General features: G+C 43.8%; 1 protein-coding gene across 3 annotated transcripts; it reads right to left on the reverse strand.

Moving 5' to 3' along the window:
* LOC122452288 (major histocompatibility complex class I-related gene protein) lies at positions 1 to 27,205 on the reverse strand. 3 transcript variants are annotated; one of them, XM_043485793.1, is made up of 6 exons: positions 27,102 to 27,205; positions 7,969 to 8,229; positions 7,030 to 7,305; positions 5,723 to 5,998; positions 5,022 to 5,123; positions 1 to 2,204 (listed from the first exon to the last, which is right to left on the reverse strand). In XM_043485793.1, the coding sequence occupies exons 2-6, from the start codon at positions 8,126 to 8,128 to the stop codon at positions 2,164 to 2,166; spliced, it is 855 nt and encodes a 284-aa protein (XP_043341728.1). In that variant the 5' UTR covers positions 8,129 to 8,229; positions 27,102 to 27,205; the 3' UTR covers positions 1 to 2,163. The 3 variants fall into 3 exon arrangements, with proteins under 3 accessions (XP_043341728.1, XP_043341727.1, XP_043341729.1); XM_043485792.1 differs by lacking the exon at positions 27,102 to 27,205 and adding an exon at positions 19,550 to 19,710; XM_043485794.1 differs by lacking the exons at positions 7,030 to 7,305; positions 27,102 to 27,205 and adding an exon at positions 19,550 to 19,710.
* Positions 27,206 to 27,242: the final 37 nt, after the last annotated feature.

The raw sequence follows: 27,242 nt of genomic DNA on the forward strand, positions 1-27,242 counted from the left end.
TTGTGGTGATAGCACAGTTGTTTTTAATGTTTAATTAGGTTATCAAAAATTTCATAGATTCCAATAGCTGAGCATCTGTAATCAACAAACACGAGCTAACGAAGCAAGAAGTCCAAAATTATCAAGAAATAATGTAATCTTGAGCCACTTGTAAAACAAAGGTACAAAATCATCCCTTTATATTTATATGATAACTCTCTTTATGTTATAAAATCCCCAAGGGATAAACAGATGTTGCAAGTACGTTACTGGATGTCTCATCACCACATCCTTGCCCTTGCCTCTGCCTTCTCCTCTTCATCCATACAGACATTTTTATTACAAGTGAAGTGTAGGGCAAGGCCCTGGCAGCACAAAAAGGCTTTGACTATTAACATCTTTGATGAGAGTACTGTGCAGTTGGAAAGACAAGATATTTATATAGATATAGCACCTGAATCACTGTAAGTGTCCATTCAAAAATATAATAAGTCCCTAACTATTCTAATTGTAAGAAGAAACCATGCTAGAAATAAAGCTGCTCTCTTCAGAGTGCAACACTACTTAAAAGATGGTATGGAAATCGCCCATAGCAACCCTAAAAGCAAAATAAACAAACACAAATGTACTCTTATGCAACTCAGCTGGCGCCAGGAAAGAGATGTGGGGTGGGAGCTTCATCCATGGAAGGAGGTGGGGACAGTAGAGCAAGAAATAGCCCTTGCACACTGAGAATGTCTATACCTGTGACTGTGATGATTAAAGCCGGAGGGCAAATGTCACGGTCAAGAAAGAGCAAAGGTCAAGTCTGATGTACACGTTTAAAGTCAGCTGTCAAAGTTGGGTCCACCGAAGTATCAGGGCTGAGGTGTGTGGTCAGACAGGGTCAGTGAAGTGGGACAGATGAATATAGAATTGACGGTCAACCAGAGGACCAGTGGCTACACAGGGGCAGGATGAGAGGAAAGTGATGGTGAGGATTTTAAGAGGCTGAAAAGAGTAAGGAGGATCAAGGGAATCTTAATTCTCACAGTGGGACTTCTGTTTATTTCCAGAGCAGATGTATGGAGAAAAAGCATATATATAAAGGTGAGTTGAGTCCATCTACAATAAACCTGTAGAGGAAGGGTAGAAATTAGAACTGAACCCTCTTCTGAGACATACTATCATTTTTACATTAAAAGATGGCAGTTGGGTTCATGTTTTTGTATTTCCACTGATGGTGATAATGTCTGATTATTATTTTTCTTACTTTTCCATATAAGACAGAAGGACAGATCTGACAAGGTATATTTCCAAGATGCCCAGCTACCAGGTAGAGCTGCTATAAGAACAGGGCACTTTTGTTCCCTCTTAGGCCAGGAAAGGTGTAAAATGATCCCACCATTCACAGGCTGTTGTAGGAACTCGCTGACTGCCCTCATGGAAAGATCCCACCTGTCTGTAGGGTCACAGTCATGGCACCCACAGCTTTTGCATAGTAAACATTTTCCTGAAAGAAGAGAAAAGCCTTTTATGATATAGTGAGGTGCCCATCATTGGTGGAATTCAAGTGGAGGCTAGATGCTCAAGGCAAAGGCCCTGGAGAAAACATTTTTGACCTTGGATTGAAGGCTTCTCCCAGCCCTGAGGTTCTCTAATCTACCTGCAAACCACTGTTGACAAATGGGATGTAAGGAAATGTTGTGTCAGAAGAGCAGCCATATTTAGAGGAAATGTGATAAAGGATACTAATGGTAAAGAACCCACCTGCCAATGCAGAGATGTAAGAGAGATGGGTTCAATCCCTGGGTGGGGAAGATCCCCTAGAGGAGGGCAGGGCAACCCACTCCAGTATTCTTGCCTGGAGAATCCCATGCAAAGAGGAGCCTGACAGGCTACAGTCTGTAGGATGGCAAAGAGTCAGACATGACTGAAGCAACTTAGCATGCATATTCTAGAAGATTCCATCAAAAGAGCCTGATACCTGACAGTCTTTTTAGAGCCAAAGAACAAATAACATTTTGTAGCTCCTATTTTTCTGCCATGTGTAGAAATGCACATAGATTACAAGCGCGTAATCCTGTAACATCTGTGTCTGCTGTGGCTGTGGTCAAGAGCTTTGAGTGGTAGACTTGAGTCCATATGGGACAGAGGAGGCCATGGTTCCCAGAGAAGAGACAGTTGGAAAACAGCCATCTCCCATCAGTGATCTGGTGTAGAAAGGTAGATGACTTTGTTTTTCCCTGAAAGAAAAAGAGTTTGTAGTCAGATATGTGTGCATTTTTCCTTATAGCTCAAGAATACATTATACAGTGCTCAATAAACTCTGAGATTCAAAGGATTAGATCTGATAGAGTGCCTGAAGAACTATGGATGGAGTTTCGTGACATTGTACAGGAGGCAGTGATCAAGACCATCCCCAAGAAAAAGAAATGCAAAAAGGCAAAATGGTTGTCTGAGGAGGCCTTATAAATAGCTGTGAAAAGAAGAGAAGCAAAAGGCAAGGAGAAAAGGAAAGATATACCCATTTGAATGCAGAGTTCCAAAGAATAGCAAGGAGAGATAAGAAAACCTTCCTTAGTGATCAACGCAAAGAAATAGAGGAAAACAACAGAATGGGAAGGACTAGAGATTTCTTTAAGAAAACCAGAGATACCAAGGGAACATTTCATGCAAAGGTGGGCACAAGAAAGGACAGAAATGGTATGGAACTAACAGAAGCAGAAGATATTAAGAAGAGGTGGCAGGAATACACAGAAGAACTATGCAAAAAAGATCTTCACGACCCAGATAATCATGATCACTCACCTAGAGCCAGACATCCTGGAATGTGAAGTCAAGTGGGCCTTAGGAAGCATCACTATGAACAAAGCTAGTGGATGTCATGGAATTCCAATTGAGCTATTCCAAATCCTAAAAGATGATGCTGTGAAAGTGCTGCACTCAATATGCCAGCAAATTTGGAAAACTCAGCAGTGGCCACAGGACTGGAAAAGGTCAGTTTTCATTCCAGTCCCAAAGAAAGGCAATGCCAAGGAATGCTCAAACTACCGCACAATTGTACTCATTTCACACGCCAACAAAGTGATGCTCAAAATTCTCCAAGCCAAAAAAAAAAAAACAAAAAAACAAATTCTCCAAGCCAGGTTTCAGCAATATGTGAACCGTGAACTTCCAGATGTTCAAGCTGGATTTAGAAAAGGCAGAGGAACCAGAGATCAAATTGCCAACATCCACTGGATCATCGAAAAAGCAAGAGAGTTCCAGAAGAATATTTACTTCTGCTTTATTGACTACACCAAAGCCTTTGACTGCGTGGATCACAACAAACTGTGGAAAATTCTTAAAGAGATAGGAATACCAGACCACCTGACTTGCCTCCAGAGAGGCAAGTCTTGCATACAGAGAAATCTGTATGCAGATCAAGAAGCAACAGTTAGAACTGGACATGGAACAACACACTGGTTCCAAATCGGGAAAGGAGTGCGTCAAGGCTGTATATTGTCACCCTGCTTATTTAACTTCTATGCAGAGTACATCATGAGAAACGCTGGGCTGGAAGAAGCACAAGCTAGAATCAAGATTGCCGGGAGAAATACCAATAACCTCAGATGTGCAGATGACACCACCCTTATGGCAGAAAGTGAAGATGAACTAAAAAGCCTCTTGATGAAAGTGAAAGAGGAGAGTGAAAAAGTTGGCTTAAAGTTTAATATTCAGAAAACTAAGATCATGACATCTGGTCCCATCACTTCATGGGAGATAGATGGGGAGACAGTGGAAACAGTGTCAGACTATATTTTGGGGGGCTCCAAAATCACTGCAGATGGTGACTGCAGCCATGAAATTAAAAGACGCTTGCTCCTTGGAAGGAAAGTTATGACCAACCTAGATAGCATATTAAAAAGCAGAGACATTACTTTGCCAACAAAGGTCCATCTGGTCAAGGCTATGGTTTTTCCAGTGGTCATGTATGGATGTGAGAGTTGGACTATAAAGAAAGCTGAGCACCGAAAAATTGATGCTTTTGAACTATGGTGTTGGAGAAGACTCTTGAGAGTCCCTTGGACTGCAAGGAGATCCAACCAGTCCATCCTAAAGGAGATCAGTCCTGGGTGTTCATTGTAAGGACTGACGCTGAAGCTGAAACTCCAGTACTTTGGCCACCTCATGCGAAGAGTTAACTCATTGGAAAAGACTCTGATGCTGGGAGGGATTGGGGGCAGGAGGAGAAGGGGATGACAGAGGATGAGATGGTTGGATGGCATCACCAACTCGATGGACATGGGTTTGAGTAAACTCTGGAAGTTGGTGATGGACAGGGAGGCCTGGCATGCTGCGACTCATGGGGTCGCAAAGAGTCTGACACGACTGAGTGACTGAACTGAACTGAACTGAACTGAATGTTTGTCAAAATGGGAAAACCTACTGAAGTCTTGTAACAAAAGACAAAATACTCTCAAAAGTGAGTAGTGTGGGATGATTTGAGAGATGAGCATTGAAACATGTATATTATCATATGTAAAATAGATGCATGAAGCAGAGCACTCAAAGCCGGTGCTCTGGGACAACCCAGAGGGATGGGGTGGGGAGGGAGGTGGGAGTGGGGTTCAGGATGGGGGGGACACATGTGCACCCACAGCTGATTCATGTTGATGTATGGCAAAAACTACCACAATATTGTAGTTAGCCTCCAATTCAAATAAATTAATTTTTTAAAGGTCTGTAGTAATTAACAATAATGAGATCATTTGGAAAAAGACAAATCAATGTCACCATATCTTCTCTGAACCAACTGCAAAAAGGACAGTCCACCTGGACAGGAACTGTATTACTTTGTAGACATCAGGCACCACTTAGAAAACAGACCACTCTCCTTTCAAGCATCATCCATGGTGTGTGTTCCCTATATGCTGAGAGGGGTGTTTCAGGTCCTATGGAACAAAATGAGGCCAAACCCAGTTCTAAATGGAGCTTGGAGAGGCAGGTGCAGAAAATAAAACTCTGGAGCTGTGGAGAGACAGTCTGTCATCCCCAGGATCCTTCCACGTGCCTCTTACCTCGGGGCCTCCTTCGCCAGGCTAGGATGCCAACTCCAGCCAGGGCAATGGCGAGGGCAATGAACCCAACAGCTTTCATCACCAGAAGCATAGTTTCCGATTCTGAAAGTAAGCAAATAAGGGAGGAAAAAATCCACGTGTCCTCCTGCTCTTCTATGTTATTTTGGGGGACTTTTTTCCTGTGATCATCAAGAAGCCCAATACTACTTTTCTTACTGTGACTTCTTACTTCACCGCTCTGTGGAGAATAATCTGAAATAGGAACAGCTGTTCCCAAAGTATGGTCTGAATGCCTGAGGTGTCCTCAAGACCCAGTCAGAGTCAATGAGATCTAAGTCATGATTCCCCACCCCCCTTTTTTTAATCTCCATCTCTCACATGGGCACAGTGGAATTTTCTAGAGGCCACACGATATGAGATGACATCATCACTCTGACAGCAAATAGAATGTTACGTTTTCTAGTGTTTACTTTTCTTAAAAAAATTTTAATTTGCAATACAGTAAATAGAAATAGATATAACTTACATAAACAAAAGCTCTTTGGGGTCCTCAGGAATTTTTTGAGCATAAAGGAGCCCTGGGACCAAAAAGTTGAGAGAACCTCTGATTTAACAGACCCATTCTTAAGTATGCAGTGATCCATGGTTCCCGCTCACCCCCTTTCCTCAGTCTCACTCCCCAGTCACAACCCCAGCCTTACCCTGGGAACCCTGAAGAACCATGTGGACTCCGCCATGTTCCACGTGACAGGAGTAAATGTCATTGTTCTGAGAATCCAGCTCAACAGACACCCAAGTCTGATAGGTCCCATCCCCACTAGGAAGAATGCCTCCATACTCGGTGTCTTGGATTATTTCTTCCCCATTTTTCATCCATTTCATGGAAATTTCTGGGGGGTAAAAGCCATGAGCTCTGCAGTAAAGAGTTGTAATCCCTGGGAAAGTTTCTTTGCGACTGACTCTGACTTTTGGGGGCTCTAGAAAAAAGAAGTTCAAGTTAAAATAGAAGTATCTTATGTACTGAGTGCACAATATGAGAAAACAGCAACCGCATTTCCCAATTTTCTTCATTGCAGGAAACATCTAAAAATTAGAATGACCCAGAACCCAGGTTCACCAATAACACATTCTTTGATCTAAAGCCAGTTTGAGCAGATTTCTGTTACCTGAAACCATTAAAATGAAAATGAGTATTCAGCTAGTGAGTGGGAGAATTGAAACAAACTCCAGTCATCTGCCTCCAAAACTGATGCGCCTGAACAGAGAGTCCATATTCATACCTGTAGTCCAGGTGCCTCCCCAAGGGGCTGCCATAGCTCTGGAAAGCCCCACCACTAAACATCACTCCTGTGGGAAAAGGCACACTGTGTCTGGGAGTTTCCCACAACATGATACAGTCGTAATTCATTTTGAATAATGAGATCATACATGAAAAGTTCTGTGTAACTAAAAGTTGACCAATTGAAACATATCTTTGATGTATAAGAGGAGTTTTCACTGAAAGGAATCTTATCCTAACCTCTTTAGGAAAGCAAAGACCCTCTGTCTTTTTTCTAATTTCAGATTTTCACTCATCCTGGTGTTGTATGATCTCTCGGTTACTACATAGCTTGAAGAATTGCATTACCTCCCTAAGTATTGCAATGGGGGGTGGGGGGGTGGGTGGCCGAAAAGTTCATTCAGGGAAACCCAGATAAATTTTTTGGCCAACCCAATATTACCCAACTTATCATTAACAGGAGATGGGAGGATTTATCTTACTGAATCCCCCAAAAGGAAGTGTCCCTGGACATACTCCACTCAAAACAAAGTAGAATTGCTGAGTGTTGTTAAAATGCTGATAAAAAGGTAATTAGGGAAAGTTTTCATGGGGAGTTACAGGTCACTGTAACCCAACTAACAAAACAGATTTCAAAAAAGGATGGCTAAAAGCTAAATTAGAGGAATGTTATGTATGAAACCACTAGTTCTGAGGATGTGGGGACAAGGCGTTCTCCCTCCTGTTTACCTGTCCTTTGTAAGGGGTCTTTCCCATACTCTAGGAATCTCTTTAACCAAGCAATACATTCTTCTTCTAGCCAATTTTTCTGATATTGTAACTCATGCCGATTGGCCTCCCATGCCCGCCTGATGATGTCGCCCACATTATCCATGGCTATCCAGGAGAGGGTATCTTTATTGAAGATAATGAAATCCTGTCCATCATATGCATATTGGAGAAATCCCGTGGTGCTTCCATCCTCCAGTAACTCACAGCCGATCATTCTCTGGTAAGTGTGAACCCCTGGAAGATACATGAATGGCAGGAAGGGAGGGGTTGACATGGGGATGTAGAGGTGGGTACCCAGGTGATCTGACTGGGGGCATGGCTGGAAGCATCTTCGACCCCAGAATACATCACTGCACAGGCTTGGCATGGCATCACTGAGTCTCTAGAAAGTTCCTGTGATATAAGCCCACCTATACACAAGTATCTACAGAGTACCTACTGCATGTCAAAGGAGTATGATAATTCCTGCCTTGTGGAGTTATCCTATATTGGGAACAACTAACTGATAAACTTTTTACTACAGTGGAGGAGGGAGAGATATCCAGGAGCCAGAAATATCCCCGGGGAAAGTTAATGTAGTAAGTCATTGGCCATAAGCAAGCACCTCATTAAGCCTGGAAATAAGACCCGCAATGGCTAGATTTAGGAGAAAGGAGAAGATGCAGGTCAGCAGCCTGAATGGGGATGGGACAAGGACATGGGGGCACAGAGGTCCTGGGGAAGAAACAGACAATGTGGAAGAGGCACAGGACAGATCGCAGGCACTGAACCCCATCAACAAGATTGCCCGAGCTTTGCCAAAAGAATGCAGCTCAGCTCACAGTCACTGTCCGCCCAGGGGCCTCTACCGGGTTGGAAGCTAGAGAGCAGCGCGCCCATCCCTGCTGCCTTCACCACCTGAGTGATTGTAGTGACGCTGCAGCTGCTTCAGCTCCACCTTGAACGCCTGCTGCCAGCCTCGCAGCAGCTGTGTGTACCTCTCCCAGTGATCAGGCGCCAGGTTCTCCGCCATCCACGGGGCCCGCGGCTCCTTCAGCTGGGAGACACTGTTGTACATGGTGATGGGATGAGAATCCACGTACCCAGCTGAAATAAATTCAGGGATCCCATAGCCAGGCTCTGAAACGCCCAGGCGAAAATATCTCAGAGAGTGAGTCCCTGCGAGAGAGGCAGAGAAGGCAGATATTTAGAGTCACGGCTGATCCAGATCTATATAACCTGCTAGATTCCATCTAAACCCCATAATAGTCCTCCGTGTTCACTTGCACCCACTCTTTCGGGGACGCAGCTGCTACTTCCTCTTATGGAATCACAGAACACCAGGAGCTTCGACCTGGAAAGGACTTCAGAGCTTTAGCCAAGACTTGGAGCCTGTTTTGTTCAGGTTGGAAACCTCAGGTTGAACTTTTTTACAGGTAACTCAACTTGTAGGTGAAGTAAAGTGCTCTGGTCTTTTGGGGAGGGGCCCAGGACCACTCACTGGCCCCTCCAGGGAGATCTATCCCTGAGGGATTCTGAGGGTTTGAAAACCCTTATAACCAACCCCCAGGTTTCACCAGCAGAGGCTCTACGGTTATAAATGAGGGCCCCTATCTCACTGCTGTGCAGGCACATGTACACACACACACACACACACACACATACCCCAGGTTGGTTAGTCTGCTTGACAGACCCACAGTGAGAACCCACATAAAGACTCAGGCCTTCCAAGGAAAATTTTTAATTTTTCCTTAAAAAATTTAATTTTCAAATTTTAAAAAGCAGAATGCTTTGTCTATTATATCAAACCAACTCTGAAAACCATTTTCCTATTATTTCTCTACTTTTTTCTTCTAGCCAAACCTCACTGTAAGAATTGTCATAGTCCCTGATGGTCAAAAGCCAGATAAGATGAAGCAAAACTGCTTGACTTTCTCTGCTGCTTTTGCACTGAACTTCTCTTGTGTCAACCAGGAAGCTCCGCACCTGGTGGAGACAGACAGCGCAGTCTGGAAGGAAGGGGATGGTGTCATAATGGGGTCAGTGCAGGGCGTGGGCCCTCAGGGAAGACTTTCTAGAGAAGATATGTCTTAGGGGAGATCCTGGGACAGGGAGGAGGTGAGCAGGCAATGAGGCTGAGCAGGGACATAGGAGAGAGGACAGTAGGAGCAGAACAGAAAACAATTTGTACAGACAGAGGCTAGGAGAGCGGGGCTCACTCTGGGAACCAATGGCCTAGGATGCTGGAGCTTAGCAAGCGTCACAGAGGAGAGGAGAAATGATGCCTAAGAGGTAAGCAGAGCCGAGGCAGAAGAGACCAAGGGCCTCCATGTCCTGCCAAAGAGCTGGCGGGGAGAAGGCACGCAGCACGGTGTCTTTCTTCCCCTGCTCTGCTCACTGTTGTCTGGAAATGCCCATCTCTAGCCCTTTTATCTTGTTACCTCCTGCCATCCTGACCCATCAACATCCTCCCCAGTCAGCATCTCTAAAGACAGCCCCCAAGACTAGCCCTGACATTTGCAAGGCTGAGTCAAGTGATCAGAGGAGGCCCACGTGCCAGAGGCCCAAATATCTTACAGGGATAAATCAAGCTAACGAACTGTTCAGTAAGTTCTACCCTCCCTACCTTGCCAAATATCCCTTCATATGACCTCAAAGCCCAAGTTCAAATTCAAAAATCTGACTTGGTGGCGGTGCAGAGAAAGCTAGCTTCTATCTTCTAGCCCCTGGGCCTTAGCCTGGACCTACCTCCATCTCTACCTACCCCAATTCCACCCAGCCCTGCGTAGGGCCTGGTGCCCACATGTAGACACCTTGTTTTCTCAGACTCCATCTATAAACACTGCCTCCTTGCCACCTCTTGGACTTAGCATTTGGTCCAAAGCTAAGAGGCCTTAGGAGGCCTTAGGTCCATCCTGTGTAAATTCAAGCAGCCTTGAGTCATCTGGGCAGAGAGCTGCAGGTTCCAGATACCTGCGGTGGGGTGCAGACCCAGGGCAAGCACCTCTGCTTGGCCTCATGGATGCCTTGCTCTGTGGGGAAGGATGTGGATAAGGCAGTTGTTGGAGCAGGGCCTCTAAAAGGTGGGGCCACATCCACGGCTTCTCTTGTATGTGTCTGAGAGCTGTCCTAGACACTATTTCCCCCAGTTTTTTCCAGGTAGCTCATCCCGTTGTTGTCCCCTTTGTGAACGCTCAGATCGTCAGGCACAGCCTTGGTCACTGTGGAGAAGCTCAGATGGGGGTCAGGCTGACCCCCAGGTTGAATGCCACTTAATGAAGTTTACTCCTTCCTCTTCATTTTAAATATATGTTTAAGAAAAAAGTAAAAAAAAAAAAAAACAGTCCACAAAATAGCTGGGTTCATTTTTGTGCACGCACGTCTGGCTGTAACTTTTTCTAAAGCTGTTTATGAAAGAACCCATACTGTGCAGCCTGTCTTTTAAAACAGGCCTCCCCAAGGCCAGGGAACCTTCACCTCAATTATGATGGGGAATAGGATTCCCTGAGGCCAAACCAGGCCTACCCAGCTCTGGCCCCTTCCAACTGATTGCACCAGTTCTGTAACCTGCAGGCACCTCCAATTTTCTTTCTTTCTCAGTTTTCAGAAAGAAAACTGCTCCTCCAGCTGGGGTGCGGGCAGTTTTTGGCAGCACCCACTGTCCCATGGGCCCCCTCCCTGGAGGTCGTATCCTGCATGTCAGGTGTGGTGCTGAGCAAGATGGAGCCTGGTCTCCCCCAGGCCTGGGCAGAGCATAAAGGCCCCATGGTCCCTCTGAACTGCTTTGACCTTTTATTCCCAAACCCTTTCCCTTCCTGTGGCAGTGGGGGCTGGAATGGGGAGGCAACCCAGTGAAAACCTCTGAGACTGGACATAAGACCATCATGAAAGTGTGGTTCTTATGAAAACAAGACTGAGGGTAAAACAGAGGCACAAATTCTATCCCCAAAGCAATAATTCCATATTCTGCCTTCTATTCTCTTATCTTTGTTCACCTTCTACCCACTTCTCAGTCCTAAGATGCTTAAGAACTGGGATTTAGCTTCTTCCCTCTGTATTTCCTACAAGGCCTAGCACAGGGAGCCTAGCCCATAGTCAGAACTTAAATATTTGTAGATGTTTGTAAATTGTTTGTAAAACACTATTTTTCTGCTTTGAAATAATTAATTATGCCGGAATGAATGTGAATCAATTTAACTTCGATCTTATGCTTTATTTAAAAAACATTTTTGGCCTCACCACACAGGTATCTTAGTTCCCTGACCAGGGATCCAACCCAGGATCCCAGGAGTGAGAGCTCCAAGTCCTAACCACTGGACTTAAACTTTAAAATAGAAATTTTAATAAAATTAAATTAAATTTTCATTTTATAAAATTAGATTATAATTCCCAGGGAATTCCCAGGAACTTATACTTTAAGAAATACTTTTCATAGGGGGCAAGCTGGTGAATGGGAAGCAGAGCTGAAATCTAATTTACATCCAGCCTGGAGTCTGTAAAAGGTGAAATATGGTGGAATCTGCAACCCATTTTGCAAACGGTTCTATTTCTCTACATCTGGAAAGGTTTTGTGGTTCCTCCACAGATTATGCAACTGCTCAAAGATGGAGGCAAAAGGAAGAGCAAGTCATGAACATTTTCTCACACTTTCTTAGTCTCCATCTGAGAACTCAACAAACACGTGAGTACCTTCTCTGTGCCAGGCACTGTTCTGGACTTTGAACACATCACAGACAAAACAGATAAAAAACGTCTGCCCTTCTGGAGCCTACATCCTAATGGGAGGACACAAGGAAGGCAGACAATATAAAATAAATACATATAACTGGTCATTTAAAAAGTGCAATGAATAAAAATAAAGGTGCAAAGAGGACTAAGCAATGTAATTCTAAACAGCGGAAGTTAGGGAAAGCTGCTCTGAGAAGACTTTGAATAAGTGCCTGCAGGGAACAAGGGAGCTAGGCAGATGTCTAGGGACTGCGGTCCAGGCAGGGGGATTTTGTACAAAGGCCCCAAGGAAAGGTCAACCCTGGCACATTCCGGGAAAAGCAGTGAGGCCTGGGGCTGGAGCTGAGTGAATAAGGGGAAAAGAAATAGGTAGGAATTGCTTCCACACTTCTGATAGCAAAAAGCCTCATAGAAATCAAATCCCAGACAAAGAATGAGAGAGAGGGAGGAAGAAGGAATTTAAAAAGAGACTATGTCATTGACATATAGATCTTCCCTCGAAAACTGCGTTTCCTTCTATGACATCTGGGGTCTGTATGCCTAGTAGATGCCAACAAACAAAAAAATAGTATTACCAACTTGGGGTATTACTGCTCAATGGGGTTATTTATTCTAAATGAGTATCACTGACATCATCTCCATACATAATATCTACAATCCAAGTAATTTCACTTTCTTACAAAAATGTAACTTCATAAAGATGTGCATAATCCAGAGTTTAGAAGAGGTCAATAGAGAGATACATGGTCTGTTGCCAGCTGTCTAAGGATGGTGGAATGTCCTTTTCTCCAACCCCCACCTGAGTCTTGTTCCTGTTTTCAGAGCAGTTTTTCTCCACTAGCCAGCCCTGACTTCAAAGATTGCTCTGCCCCTAAAGGCTGGCCTCCATCTGCCAGTTGCCTGCCCATCCAGTCTCGTGCAGCCAAGGTGTGGCTCTGCTCCAGGACATCACAGCCCTGTCCCCTTCCTCTGCCATGCACTCAATTACCCATCTGGTGTATCCATAGGTATGAGCCACGCTTGCTCCTTACTTGGGCTTCCAAAATGTTACCTCAGCTGTGATGGGAAGTTGGTTGACAGATGTTAAGTCAGTAACTCAGAACAGAAAAAAACAGGAGAAAATTCACGGTACCCTTTCTCTCATGATATGTTAGACCTTGTGATAAGTTATATTCCCATGTATTTGCTGCCTGGATGCTTAGATTTCCATATAACTATGAAGGTTGAATCATTTGAAAAAACCTCTATTGGACTAGTTTTGATCTACCAAAATGGCAATTTCATATGATTCATTCTGACCTTCTGATTCTTTCTTCTTGCAATAATTACAAAATTGGATTTTTCTCTCCCTTTCCATGAACAGATTATCGGCATCAATCCACTTAGTGGACTGAAATCTACAATTTTGAATTTGGTCTTCTGTCTAGGCCAGTGAAGCTGCTTCTCAAAGAGGCTGCTCTATCCCAACAGCCTCTGATAGACATTGCTGAAAAGCCTGAACAACACAACTGAACAGCAATCAGGCCAAATACAGTGGTGACTTTACATCCTAAATTATGTTCCTTTTAGCCTATAGATGAACTAGCTGGACCATTTTGACAAAAGGCTGTGGAAATGACAATAACTGCTAAAGTATTTTCAGATAGTCATCCATGAGGGCAATTGATATCTGAGTTTCTACCATGTAAGAGGAATTATGAGGCAATGTCAGGAAGGGAAAGACAGATCAGACACCAGTTCTTTTCCTCCCGGAATTTACAGTATTATTGGAGAGCCAAAGTGAAAACGAAAGTGAAAGTCTCTCAGTCGTGTCCAACTCTTTGCAACCCCACGGATTATACAGTCCATGGAATTCTCCAGGCCAGAATACTGGAGTGGGTAGCCCTTCCCTTCTCCAGGGGATCTTCCCAACCCAGGGATTGAACCCAAGGCTCCCGCATTGCAGGTGAATTCTTTACCAGCTCAGCCACCAGGGAAGCCCATTGGAGAGCCAAAGAACAGTACAAAAATAAATATAACACAGGGACATATGACAGCAAGCAGTAGGAGCCACAAAAGAAGCACCAATGGAATGTTCCAGCAGCCAGGAGAGACATCCTGCTCTCCCATGAAGGGATCCAGAAATGCCACAAGGAGGAGGTGGAAAACCTGCTAGGAAGGTAGGCTTTCCATGAGCCATGGAGCACAGCGAAATCTGAAGCATAACCCTCAGAACCACACTTATTTCTTTTTATTTTTATTTATTTATTTTTTTATTAGTTGGAGGCTAATTACTTCACAACATTTCAGTGGGTTTTGTCATACATTGATATGAATCAGCCATAGATTTACACGTATTCCCCATCCCGATCCCCCCTCCCACCTCCCTTTCCACCCGATTCCTCTGGGTCTTCCCAGTGCACCAGGCCCGAGCACTTGTCTCATGCATCCCACCTGGGCTGGTGATCTGTTTCACCATAGATAGTATATATGCTGTCAGAACCACACTTATTTCTTGAGCACAAACCATGTAATAGCTACCATGCTAAGCCTTTGATAAACATGAATTATATTTACTTCTCAGTGCAACCTGGTGTGTGTGTGTGCATGCTCACTCAGTCGTGCCCGACTCTTCGCGACCCCATGGACTGAAGCCCACCAGGCTCCTCTGTCCGTGGAATTCTCCAGGCAAGAATACTGGAGTGGGTAGCCAGTCCATTCTCCAGGGGATCTTCTCAACCGATGGATCGAAACAGGGTCTCCTGCATTGCAGGCGGATTCTTTACCCTCTGAGCCACCTGAGACGTCCTGCAGCCTTTTGAGGTAGATCTTAAAATTCCCAGGGCTTCCCTGGTGGCTCAGAGGGTAAAGCATCTGCCTGCAACGCAGGAGACCTGGGTTTGATCCCTGGGTTGGAAGATCCCCTGGAGAAGGGAATGGCTGCCCACTCCAGTATTCTTGCCTGGAGAATCCCACGGACAGAGGAGCCTGGCGGGCTACAGTCCATGGGGTTGGACACAACTGACTGACTAACACTTTTCACTTTCTTAAAATTCCCATTTCACAGATAGGAAACGGGTTCAGAGAGATGAAGAAAATTGTCCAAGATCATCCTTAGAATCCAAAGTAGAGGGCCCAAGAATTTCCCTCTGACCTCTCAAGCAGGAAGCCTCTCTGCCTTAGACTGCTCAGCTGTTCAGAAGCAGAGTCACTTCCCCATCCCAGGCTCTGTTTCAGGCTCCTCGCCAGGATCACCAGGGCTCTCTCTCCTGCCCCCTTGTGTCAACGATGACTCACTAATCCCAGATTTTCCCGTCCCAGGGGAACCAGACTCCAGACCTTCCTACAACTGGCCGTGGGTCCTGATTTGATGACCAGTTCAACAAAGCCCCAATTATTTGTTGGGCCTCCCAAGTGGCCCTATGCCTTAACACAGTCAAAATGATTATGATTCCTGGGAACTACTCTCTGGAATTTCAGGCATCGTGGGAATGAGAGGGAGAAGTGGAGGGTGATATTTTTAGTTAAGAGGGCCTTTGGACACTTGTCCAACTATGCAGTGATGTGGGTGGCTCTATACACTTCAAGAACTGCCAGTCTCTCCTAACAACTCCTCTCACTACAGAAACTTGTCGAGGGCCAGGAAGTGCCAAATGTGACAGTTTGACTTTTTAGCTACTCTTTTGAAGCTACCCTTTGGAAGTTACCAGTGCCCCTTTTAAATTTTATTCTTTTCTGAACTTCCAGTAGGCACAGTCCTAACTGCCAGGAATACGGCAATGAACACATCAATGTCCCAGCTATCTGAATTCCTTTCTAGAAGGAAGACTGGCAGTAGGTAAGTATATAACACAAGATCAGTTGCTGATAAGGGTTTTGAAGAGAAATAAAGCAGGGAAAGGAAATATACATAAAAACAAACAAAATTTTTTAAATGGAGAGAAAGATAAGGAGAAAAGAAAATTTAAAAAGAGAAAAACTAATTTTAAAAAAGAAGAAAACAAGGAAAATAGAATGTGAAGAGGGATGATTTATAGGTAGAGGGACCAGGAAAGGCCATCTCAGCAGGTGGCACTTGAGCAGAGATGTGAATGGAGAAAGGAAGTCAGCCATAGGAGAACCTTCCAGACAGAACAACAAGCCCAAGTCCTCCAGAACGTTGCCCATTCCATGTGTTTGAAGAATAGCAAGGAGACCACTGTGGGCCATGTAGAGCTTCAGAGAATGAATGAATGATCGAGCCTTGATGATTTTTTTCCCCCAGTACTCTATATACAATGATGACCACAGGTCTCCTATTTCCCAGAAGAATTACAATTTTATGAATTCTATTCTTATAAAATGATTCACTGAAGTGGTAACAAAATGTGATTTGGTACTCAGATTCTTGAAAGGTTTTCCATAATGAATATAAACTTGGCTGTCAGAAAGAATGTCCTTTATCATCTGTCTCAACTTGGGTTTCATAAAGCAAGTATTTAAAAAGTCATGTGTTTTATCTTTAACCTAGGCCCCTTCCTTTGAGACCTTGGCAATCCTCTAGGGTGAGAGGATGACCGAGGTCAATGGGTTTTAGTAAGAATAGACAAATATTCCCACTAGTCAGAAGAAAATCTACAAATGAGTTGAATTTCACGGATTTAGATAGATTTAATGTCAACTAAGAAGAAGACAGCCTTAGGGGAGTAAAACAGTATCTTGGAGAAATTTCTACTGCATGTACCTTGGCAACAGCTCCATGGAAACAGACTGAAGTCTAATAAGGTCTATAGCAAGTGCCCATATTTTCTCATGTTAACTCTTGGAACTCAAGGTCATTTCTTAGCAGATAATTTGCAAGCCTGTCTCTTAACACTAGCCCAGTTGACAATTCAGGGGACTTATCTATCATCAGTCCTTGTCTGTGAAGGACTTCATGAAGCAGATTGATATAGAATATTGAAATATCCATAGAGTTATGAATAATATCAAGAGACTGACCTTGGTGTTTTTCAGGATCAACCATACAAACCACATATGGCTCTGCAAGAGAGATCCCATGCCTGCCCCCACCTGATTACACCCACCATGTCACCAGCTCACAGTTTCCCACAGGCTAGAACAGGAGGAGTTGTAAAGCATGAAACCTCTTTCTTTTTCATAAATATTCTGCAACCAGAATAAACCACAGTCATGAATTTAGTCATTATTGCTGCCCAAGTTCTCTATGGCAGCAGTCCCCAACCTTTTTAACACCACAGATTGGTTTCCTGGAAGACAACTTTTCCACAGACTGGGTAATGACGAGGGGTGGGGGGCGGTTTCGGGATGATTCTCATAAAAAGCATGCAACCTAGATCCCTTCCATGCATAGTTTGTGGCAGGTTCTTGAGCATTCCTATGAGAATCTAATGCTGCCACTGATCTGACAGGAGGTGAGCTCAGGTGGTAATTCGAGCTATGGGGAGCAGCTATAAATATGGATGAAGCTTTGCTTGCTTGCTTACCTGCCTGCCGCTTACCTCCTCCTTTGTGGCCCATTTCCTAACAGGCCACAGACCAGTACTGGTCCATGGCCCCAGGGGTTGGGGACCCCTGCTCTATGGTATATGGTCAGATCACTTCAATTTGTTAGAAACATCACCTTCGAACATAAATTCCACGAGATATTTATTAAGTGCCTATTGGTCACTAGAACGTACGAAGGAAACGAGAAAAATGAGATCTCTCTCCCCGCTTTAAGGAGAGCCTTGACTGAAAGATTTTGGTAGATAGAAAATTATAAAACTGGAAGCAAGAGCTATGGGAGTACAAATGCAAGAGCAGTTTACTGAAGGCTATGGAGCCAATGAGAACAACATACTGGAAGTGATGCTGGAGTGACCTTAACATTGCTCTGTGATCTCAAACACTCTGGTATCTCCTCCCTGCATTTCCATCTCTAGAAGCTCCCACTCAGGGCCAGCATTAGGTCCAAATATCAAGTAGACCAAGTCCTTTTTCATAACCCCATCTCCCTTCCCTGTTAGCACTCCTCAATGCTCAGCATGCTCAGTCAGGGTCCTGGCAGGCCTTCACTCTAGATGAGTCACATGAAGAAACTTCAGTGGAGGGACTCTACACAGAGCTGAGAGCAAGGTTACAGGAACAAATGAGGCATGTTAGGGAACCCAGAAGCTAGCAGTTATAGGAAGCTGTTACCAGCCGTAGGGTTGTAGCGATGAGAGGAGCAAATAGTGTTCCTGAACCCCAATGGTAGCTAGAACCATGAAGAAGGGGCCATTCATGGAAAACTATATTGCAGAGGGACACAGCTATTATACTACCAGAGGCACTAGAGAAAGAGGGAAAAGAAGGTAATACCTCAACCTCGCTTTGCTCTCTGATTGCTCTCCCCCGGCGTCTCCTATTGGGTGAACCCAAACAGAAATCAGCCTGCGAGAGAGCCCGGGTGATGTTGTCTGTAGCAGTCAACCTCCCAGGACACACACAGGGCAGAGAAGGATGCAGCGGAAGGAGCCAAGAGAAGGAGAGCCAGCACTAGGTGACCTTCCCTGCCCTTCAGAGATGACTGGTTCTATTTCTCATCCCGCCAGTTATCAAAGCACCGAGCATCCACATTCAGAGACGCTATGATTTTGTGGGAAACCCCGGGACTGTGGCTGGGAAGACCTGCTGGTACTTCAGACTCTGTTCATTATGTGAGCTGAGTCCACCTCTCTAGGCCTGGATCTCCTCATCTGGAAATGCGGATATCGTCTGAGCCACAGGGGTTAGTTAGACCAACACATGAAAGATTATATTTAGGGGATATTGTGGCCATATTATTGGTGAGTTCCTTGAGAATCAAATACAGGTAATATATAGGCCTTTTACCTTCTAGAAATATCACTCCTGCCCTCTTTTTATCCTCTGTCTCTTACCTTCACCCTCAATCTTTCCCATTTCTGACTTGAATGGTAGGACTTTTCTGGATTAAGTTTCTAAGGAATTAGGACCTATGCCTATCCTGTCCATGATCATGTCCCCAAAAGTGCCAGCACATAGTAGGTTGTCAAAAAACACACAGATGTTTTGAAAGAGCTCCTTCCCATCATGCTCACGCATCGTTGCCTATGGTGGTAGCCCAGACATTGTCAGGCAACCCCCTGGGAATGCTGGACTCTAGCTGAGAAAGCAGTTGCTTAGAGCAGAGAAGCCTGTTGCTTCCAGCCCACCGGTCTTCTTGTGTATTTGGGGCAACTGAAAGCAACTGCTTCCCTAGTAACACAGGTTCCCCATAAAGTGAAAAACTTTTTCTACTAAGTTCATAACTCTTACACTCAGTACAAGAGTTCAGAACCATGGTTTTATCTTTCTGGGATCTTATATTATAGGTAGGGCTTGTGGTGAGGAGGATAAACAAATAAATGTGATCTGCTCTACTATTCAGTGGCCCCGAAACCCTGACCACGCCCTCATGAGACTCACCAAGCTAGTAGGGAGGAAAAACAAAAGTAAAAGAAAAGACAGGAGCAGAAAAGAAACGGAACAACATTCAGAAGGGAAGTAGGAAGTGAGGAAGTTACCCAGAGGGTCTTTCCAGAATGGCTTCCAAGCCCTCAGAGAAGGTGGGTAACATCAAAATCCTACACACACGAACTGGAAAACTGTACAGCTTTCCAGTTCATCGCTCCGACAAGTCCTGGGTTGAATAAACACACTTTTCTGCCCCTGGTTTCTTCATTTCACCAGGAGTTTTAGGAAGACAAGCTGTTTCCCAGAGGCTCCCTCAGCTGGGGAGTTTGAAGCAAAGAGAACTTGGGGTACTCACGAGCATCGCTGAGCTTCACCATTAATACAATGATGAGAGGCAATAGGAGCATCATCAGCCCCTCTAAAATCCTTCTCTTCTGATTCTTTTAACTAAAACACTGATAGGTCCCTGTTGATCTTTCAAGAACCTGTACTGTATCGGCTCTCTCAGTTTTTGGTGATTCAGCAACTGAGACATTCAAGGGCTCTCTCCCAGTCAAAACAGTGGAAATGTTGGTGTCATCAGTTGCTAGGTAGAATAGAGAGCATGAAAGCCCTAAAGCACCGCCTTCCCCAGTGACCTTTAACCCTTTGTTGGTCTGAGACCCTGATTGCTCCTTTTGCTGTTCCTATCTTGGTCCTGTTACCAACTTCTAAATATTTATGGAGCACAGCTATAAGAAAGACACAGGGAGCACAAAGATGAATCAGTTCTGGTCCCCCAGGGAGCTCAAAAGAAAAAGAAGCCTTTGTTTATTCCCTGGAGCTTAGATTTCAAGCAAGGTCCATGAGAAAGAGTCACACAAAGTTCCCAGGACTTGCTGTGGCTTCCTATAATGCTGCAGTCCACATGTCTGATATAATATGTATCCCCTAGACTATCCTGTCATTTTTAGCTTACATCTATCTTCCATGCTGCTCTAGCACCCCCAGCCCAAGAGCTTAAAAATGCTCACTGAATAAAGGAGACCTGGGCCTTAAGATTTTGAGGAGCAGCCGGCTTGGATTCCTCAATTAGCAAACCTCAGCACAAAGCCACAGCTACATGGTCATCAGGAGAGCACAATGATGCAGGAAACACAGGCGTAAGCGTGTTCAGGGAGCTGGAGGACAGGCCCAGACAGGAGAGAGGCTGCAGAGATGAGCAGGAGAGATGAGTGGAAGCAAGGCCACCAGGCAGGCTGGCTTGGGCTCCTGCTCAGGGACCTGGGATGTTTGCATCCTAGCTACTTGACCTTGGGCAGAATCCCAAATTGTGTGGAGGCTCAGTTTCCTCAATTTATCTATTTTGCTTTTAAAACTTTTTCTTTTGTATTGGGGTATAGTTGATTAACAAGCTATGTTGTGATAGTTTCAGGTAAACAATGAAGGGACTCAGCCATGCGTATTCATGTATCCATTCTCCCCCAAACTCCCCTCCCACCCCAGACTGCCACATAACATTTAGCAGAGTGCCCTGTGCTATACAGTACATCCTTGTTGGTCATCCATTTTAAATATAGCAGCGTATACATGTCCATCCCAAACTCCCTAACTATCCCTTCCCCCCATCCTTCCCTATCGGCATCAGTCTCCTCAACTTTAAGAGCAAATCCTGGCATATATTTCACAAGACTTGTTGAAGATTTAGATGAGGTTATGTTTACAGCGTACAAGGTAGATAGTAGAACATACCAGTTTCCTTCTGCGGTAGGCAGAATAACACCCCCTTCCTCACCCCAAAGATACCCATATTCTAATTTCTAGAATCTGTGAATATATTACCTAGCATGGCAAAAGGGACTTAGCAGATAAGATTAACTTTAAAATCTTGAGATGGGGAGATTATCCAGGATTATCTGGTGGGTCCAATCTCAAGGGTTTTATAAAATTGAGACAGTCTCTAGAACTGGAAAGAGAAAGAAGAGATTCTCTCCTAGAGCCTACAAAAGGAACACAATCCTGCCATCACTTTCATTTTAGCCCCTGAGAGCCACTTTTGGACACTCGACCTCCAAAACTGTAAGAGAATAAATCTGTGTTGTTTTAGGGCACTTAGTTTGTAGTAATTTGTTCTAGGAGCAACAGAAAACTATATGTCCTCCATCTCCCAAAAGAAAAAAAGAAGCCAAATAATGAAATGATGATGATCTTTAACAACTCTCAGCATCTCCTAGCACCTTCTCTTCTCGGACCTTTGTGTTTCTTCCTTTCCTTCCTCCTTCCCTTCTTTACCTTCCCTTAATTTTTCACTTAACAAATGTAGGGCACCCCTGTGCCACTCACTCTCAGAGCCCCCAACAGTCCCAGGGATCTCTCACTAGCACTGATGTCCCACAGCAGTGAATTTATTTCTTCCTTTGAATTTCTGTTCATATCTTGTTACAAAACTACATACTGTACTGCAGTCTGCAGCATTTACATTAGAAAGTAGGTGTGGTGACCGTGCCTTTCATTTTTAAGTCATTTTATCCTAAGTGCTAACCTTTGTTATACTTTTGCATATGTGGTCTCTTGACTTTCTCACTTTTCTTTCTTCAGGTTTTGTTTCTATTTTTTACTTTTTATATTTCTGATTATCCAAGTATATACTCCATTGTAGAAAATGGTCGAACTTTAAGTACATTTTCTTTTTTTATATGTGTAAAAGTGTTTCTTTATATAAAAATGAGCAGAATTGAAATCATATTATAAATATAATATTGTCTTGCTGTTTTCAATATATGTCATTACACAATTTTAAACATTTTTGGTGACCACCAAATGGATCTTTCATAAGTCATTAATCACTTTCTTGTGTTAGATATATAAGGAAAGAAAACACAACTTGCATGTGGAAACTCCCTATGGTTGGTGCTGGGAAATGTAGACATAGCCAGGTCAATGGATGCCACCAAGAGCCAGTGTCTTCTGGAGTGCTCCAGAACAAGCACATGCATCTCAGGGCTTTTAAAAGATTGGGATAAAGATGAAGAATATAATACCTAACGTCTACATAGCACTTTTTTCCCATACTCAATCTTGTTTCAAAAAGATGAATGCAACAACAAAAAGACAAACACAATTTTTAAATGAGCAAAGGACTTGAATAGACACATCTCTAAAGAAGATATGTGCTGTGCCTAGTCGCTCAGCCATGTCTGACTCTTGCGACCCCACAGACTGTAGCCTGCCAGGCTCCTCTGTCCGTGGGATTCTCCAGGCAAGAATACTGGAGTGGGTTGCCATTTCTTTCTCGAATCCAACTGTTTAGGACCCCAAAGACTGTAGCCCTCCAGGATGCTCTGTCCATGGAATTTTCTAGGCAAGACTTGGCTGTACACCTGAAACTAACACAGCATTGTAAATCAACTCTACTCCAATATAAAATAAAATTTTAGAAAATTTTAAAAAATAAAAATCAAGTTTGGGAATTTTATACAATGAAATGTTTACATGAAATGATGTTCAATAGCACTAATTATTAGGGAAATGCAAATCAAAACCACAATGAGATATACTTCAAATCCATTAAGATGGCTACTATAGAAACAAAACCACACATAAACAAAATAACAAGTGTGGCAAGGATGTGAATAAATTGAAACTCTTGTGCACTCTTAGTGGGAATGTAAAATGGTGCAGCCACTATGGGAAACAGTCTGGAAGTTCTTCAAAAGATTGTGATCCAGCAATTCCAATTCTGGGTATACACCCAAAACAATTTAAAACAGAATCTCAACTACATACTGGTACATCCACGTTCATAGCAGCATTATTCACAATTGTCAAAAGGTGGAAGCAACCCAAGTGTCCATCAATACATGAATGAATAAAAAAAAATGATGTATACATACAATGGAATGTCTGCCTCAAAAAGGAAGGAAATTCTGCACATGCTGCAACATGAATGAACCTCGAATACCTTATGCTGAGTGAAAACAGTCAATCACGAAGAGACAAATACTGTATGAGATACATGTATTACAAATATTGTTTGAGTGCATGACAAACACTTATATGAGGTATTTAGAGAAGTTAAATTCATAGAGGTAGGAAGTAGAATGGTGGTTGTCAGCCATGGGGGAGGAGAGACTATGGACATGTTTAACGGGTACAGAGTTTCAGTTTTGCAAATAAATGTTCTGGAGCTTGGTTGAAAATGTGACTGTAAACACTACTGAACAGTGTACTTAAAAATGGTTAAGATGGAAAATTTTGTTATGTGTATTTTACCACAATTAAAATTTTCAAAACTAATTTTTAAAAGGACCTAGGGGGACATAGAGTATTTTAAACACTTTGCAAAATGTAGTCACATTTAACATCCCAATTGATCCTTCCAATGACCTAGTGAGGTAGTAGTTTAGACACCATTCCCAGCTGAGAATGGAAGAGATCCCCTTGTAGGAATGATATGGGACTCTCATAGCTTTTAAGGGGTTGGAAGTGGCCTGGATTTATCCCGGCATTCTTAGCAACAGGGTGTGATTTGATCCTTTCTGATGCTCATCCTCATGAGCTTGTGACCTGGTGGCCTGTGCCCTCTTTCTGCATTGGCATTTCTTATTTCAGCACAAGATGCCTTGCAGGATCCCAGTAGTATCCTCCACCACTCACTCTCCTAACTTTGGAGACTTGCTGAGAGACCCAAGGTTTTCACGGCTGACCACTCAAAATCTCAGAGTTGGAATATCAGCCTTTTCCTGCAAAACGAACAGAGTCTAAGTACTACAGCTTGACAAGTCCCGACAAATTCACATACCTGTGTAACCTACAGTCCTGTCAAAATACAGAAAATCACTAGCCCCCAGAAAGTTTTCTTTCCTAATCATACTCCCCACCCAAAGGCAATTACTGTTTTGATTTTTTTGCTCCATGAGAATTTTTAACTCTTCTTTTTCGGGAGGTAGTGGGGGGAGTGGATAGAGGAGATGACTTTTTGCTGAGTATTCTTCCTGAGTTATTATGTTTTTATTTATGCCAGGACCTGAGCCCTGTTAAATTTAAAAGAATAGAAGAGAAAAAGAAAAGAAGAAAAAAAGAAGAGAAGAGGGAAAAGAAAGAGCTTCCTTTACTTTTCCTTCCATTTTAGCTATACTTCCCTTTCCCTGGGGCAGCAGAGGCCAAGGTCTGGGTTGGTTTGAGAGAGGGTGACATATTAAAGAAAGAGACACCCCTTTCATGGAATAGATAATAAGAGGCTATGCCAGGCATTGAGGTGGTAGTAACATTAGAAGTCTCCCTGCCTCCACGAGTTTACAGTTTAGTGGGGAAAACTGACATACGTGCTCTATCCCGCAGCTGTGTCCGAGTCTTTGCTGCCCCATGGACTGTAGCCCATCAGGTTCCTCTGTCCATGGAATTTTCCAGGCAACAATACTGGAGTGGGTTGCCATTTTTTACTCCAGGGGGTCTTCCCGATCCAGGGATCAAACCCATGTCTCTTGTGTCTCCTGCATTGGCAGGTGGATTCTTTACCAGTGTACCACCCAGGAAGCCCTGGAAAATCAACCCGCTAGCAGTTAATTTATTTCTGCCTTAAATCTAGACCTCCTGTGTTCTTTTTCTCAGTGATTGGAACTAACAACAACCCACTTCCAACTCCAAAAACACTAAACGCTGAACCATTCACTCACCAAGCCCCCGGATGTTGCCTCTAAAGTATTTCTCAAAATACTTTAAAGTATAAATACTCTAAAGTATTCCCCCTCTCCATCCTAGTTGTAGTGAGCCTATCTCAGGACACCCTCACCCCTTCTCTGGACCATGACTTCCCAGCTGACCTTTCAGGCACTGCTGCATCTATGTTAAATGCCAGAATTATCCTGTCAATGCTCTCAGCTGAGTGTTCACAGTTCTTAACATCACAATCAAGGGCCCCGAGAAACTGGCCCTGCCCATTTCCAGCCTTAGCTCCTGCTGCCACAATCCTATTCTTTCTGTTCCAGCAATGCCCCCTGCCACAGCTCCTCCAAAGGCTGCCCTGCTGTCTCCTGGCTGCCTCTAGCCATTGTTTAGAAGTCCTCCCCACCCTCCCCCACACACAAATAGACTGGTGGCTTGTCTCCACGTTTCTCTGGCAACATATGCCTTTCTTTCATTATGTAACTGGCCTTGCTCTCCTACTAGTCTGAGAATTCCTTGAAGTCAAGGACCAAGACCATTCATTTCTATATCCTCAGTGCCTAGCACATAGTAAGACTACAACACATGCTAGTACTATTCTAAGCACTTCTCAGACATTGATTCATTTAATCCTTATGACACTCTATGAGCAAGGTGCTATTATGGTATTCATTTCTTAGTTGAGGACAGTGAGAGACTAAGCAGCTTGCCCAAGACACAATAGTCAGGAAATAGCAGAATTAGGATTTGAACTCAGGTAATCCGGCTGCCCGGTTGGCAACAGGGCTAGAGAATCTGCCTGCCAGTGCAGGAGACACAGGAAACATGGGTTCAATCCCTAGGTCAGGCAGATCCCCCGGAGTAGGAAATGGCATCCCACTCCAGATTTTACCTGGAAAAGTCCATGAGCAGAGAAGCCTGGTGGACTACAGTCCATGGGGCTGCAAAGTATCAGACAAGAATGAGTGACTGAGCATAGCCTGGCTGCAACTATGGCTCTTAATCATTATCCTCATCTTCTCTTCAATTTCCATGTGTTTGTTGAATGAATGAAAAATGACTGATCTCTTTTCAGTTCCCCATCTCAATATGTTCAGAACCAAAACAGTTCTCTTCCAACAGCTTCTTTTTCCCTACATCTGACCTCCCTCAGCTGCTCCTCCAGGGTCTCAGAGAAGCCTGGAGTCTGACTTTCACCTCTCTCCCCCTTAACCCCATTCAGCCTCTCATCAGATCTAGGTGTTCTGTTTTTCCTTGAAAACATGTATCAGATTGTCTCCTTCCTCTCCATTTTAAGATCGCTGCTGTCCTATTCTGGTCCTCAGCCCTTCAGGCTGGACAAACACAGCAGCTTCCAGACTAGTTTCCCTGACTTCACTGCCTTACTTCCTTGGGGCCTTGGGGTTTCCATACATTTTTATTTAACCCTCACAACAATCCACAAGCTAAATATTATTATACACACTTAACAGATGAGGGACTGATAACAGAACTCAGGTTCAAACAGGATTTGTCTGGTTCAAAGGACTCTTCCATCTCCAAAAAGACTATTACTTTAAGCAAGTCACTTAACCTGCAAGAGTCTCAGATTTCTCATTTGTAAAATGGGGATAACAGCAGTAATTACCTCCTGAGAGCAACTGAGATAACACTTCGCACAGTGCCTGACATGCAGGAAGTGTTCAAAGATAATCAGCAATTAATGTTCACAAACCCCATAGCATATCTAGCATATGAAGTTGATAACTGTTCTGACCAAAATGCTTTCTGGACGTGCTTTTGAACCATTTAGCTCAGAAGAAATTGCCATATTTGGCCCCTTCTTTGTCCCTCAAAAGTTCTTTCTCCTGGGAAGCATCACATGCTGTATGAAAAAATTATCTTACTGGTCACTTTGAGAAAGGCACACAGCAAAAGAAAATACACCCGTCTGGTGGAAAGCGCACAGATTCTCTGATTGCCCTGTCCAGACTGTATGAGCGCAGGAAATCTTGATGCCTCTCTGAACTTTTCTCATTTACTAAATGGTAATAATAATACCTTCCCCCAAAGAATACTGAGATAATGTACATACAGCCTTCAGCGCATTGTTAGATATAGTAAGATCTATATAAAGTTGTGCAATATAGTCAGATAATCTATATGAGCAGGCTTTATTGTAAGTGGAGGACGAGATGGATTTCTAAATCAACATGTTATCAAAATCAAGTATCAAAAGTAGAGGAAAGGTGAAAGGATTGTGCAAAGGAGATACTAATGCATACCTAGGACACCTGAATGCCTTTCCTGCGAAGGAATAAGCAGCTCCGGCCTTGAATCCTGAGGGGCAAGTGGAGAGAAGAGCCTCCCTCCTTCACCGCCCCCAGAGCCCCGCCTCCAGGGTCGTGTGACAAGGTGCCCAGGAC

Source organism: Cervus canadensis, chromosome 13, assembly GCF_019320065.1.
Source record: "Cervus canadensis isolate Bull #8, Minnesota chromosome 13, ASM1932006v1, whole genome shotgun sequence".
NCBI classification, from domain to species: domain Eukaryota; kingdom Metazoa; phylum Chordata; class Mammalia; order Artiodactyla; family Cervidae; genus Cervus; species Cervus canadensis.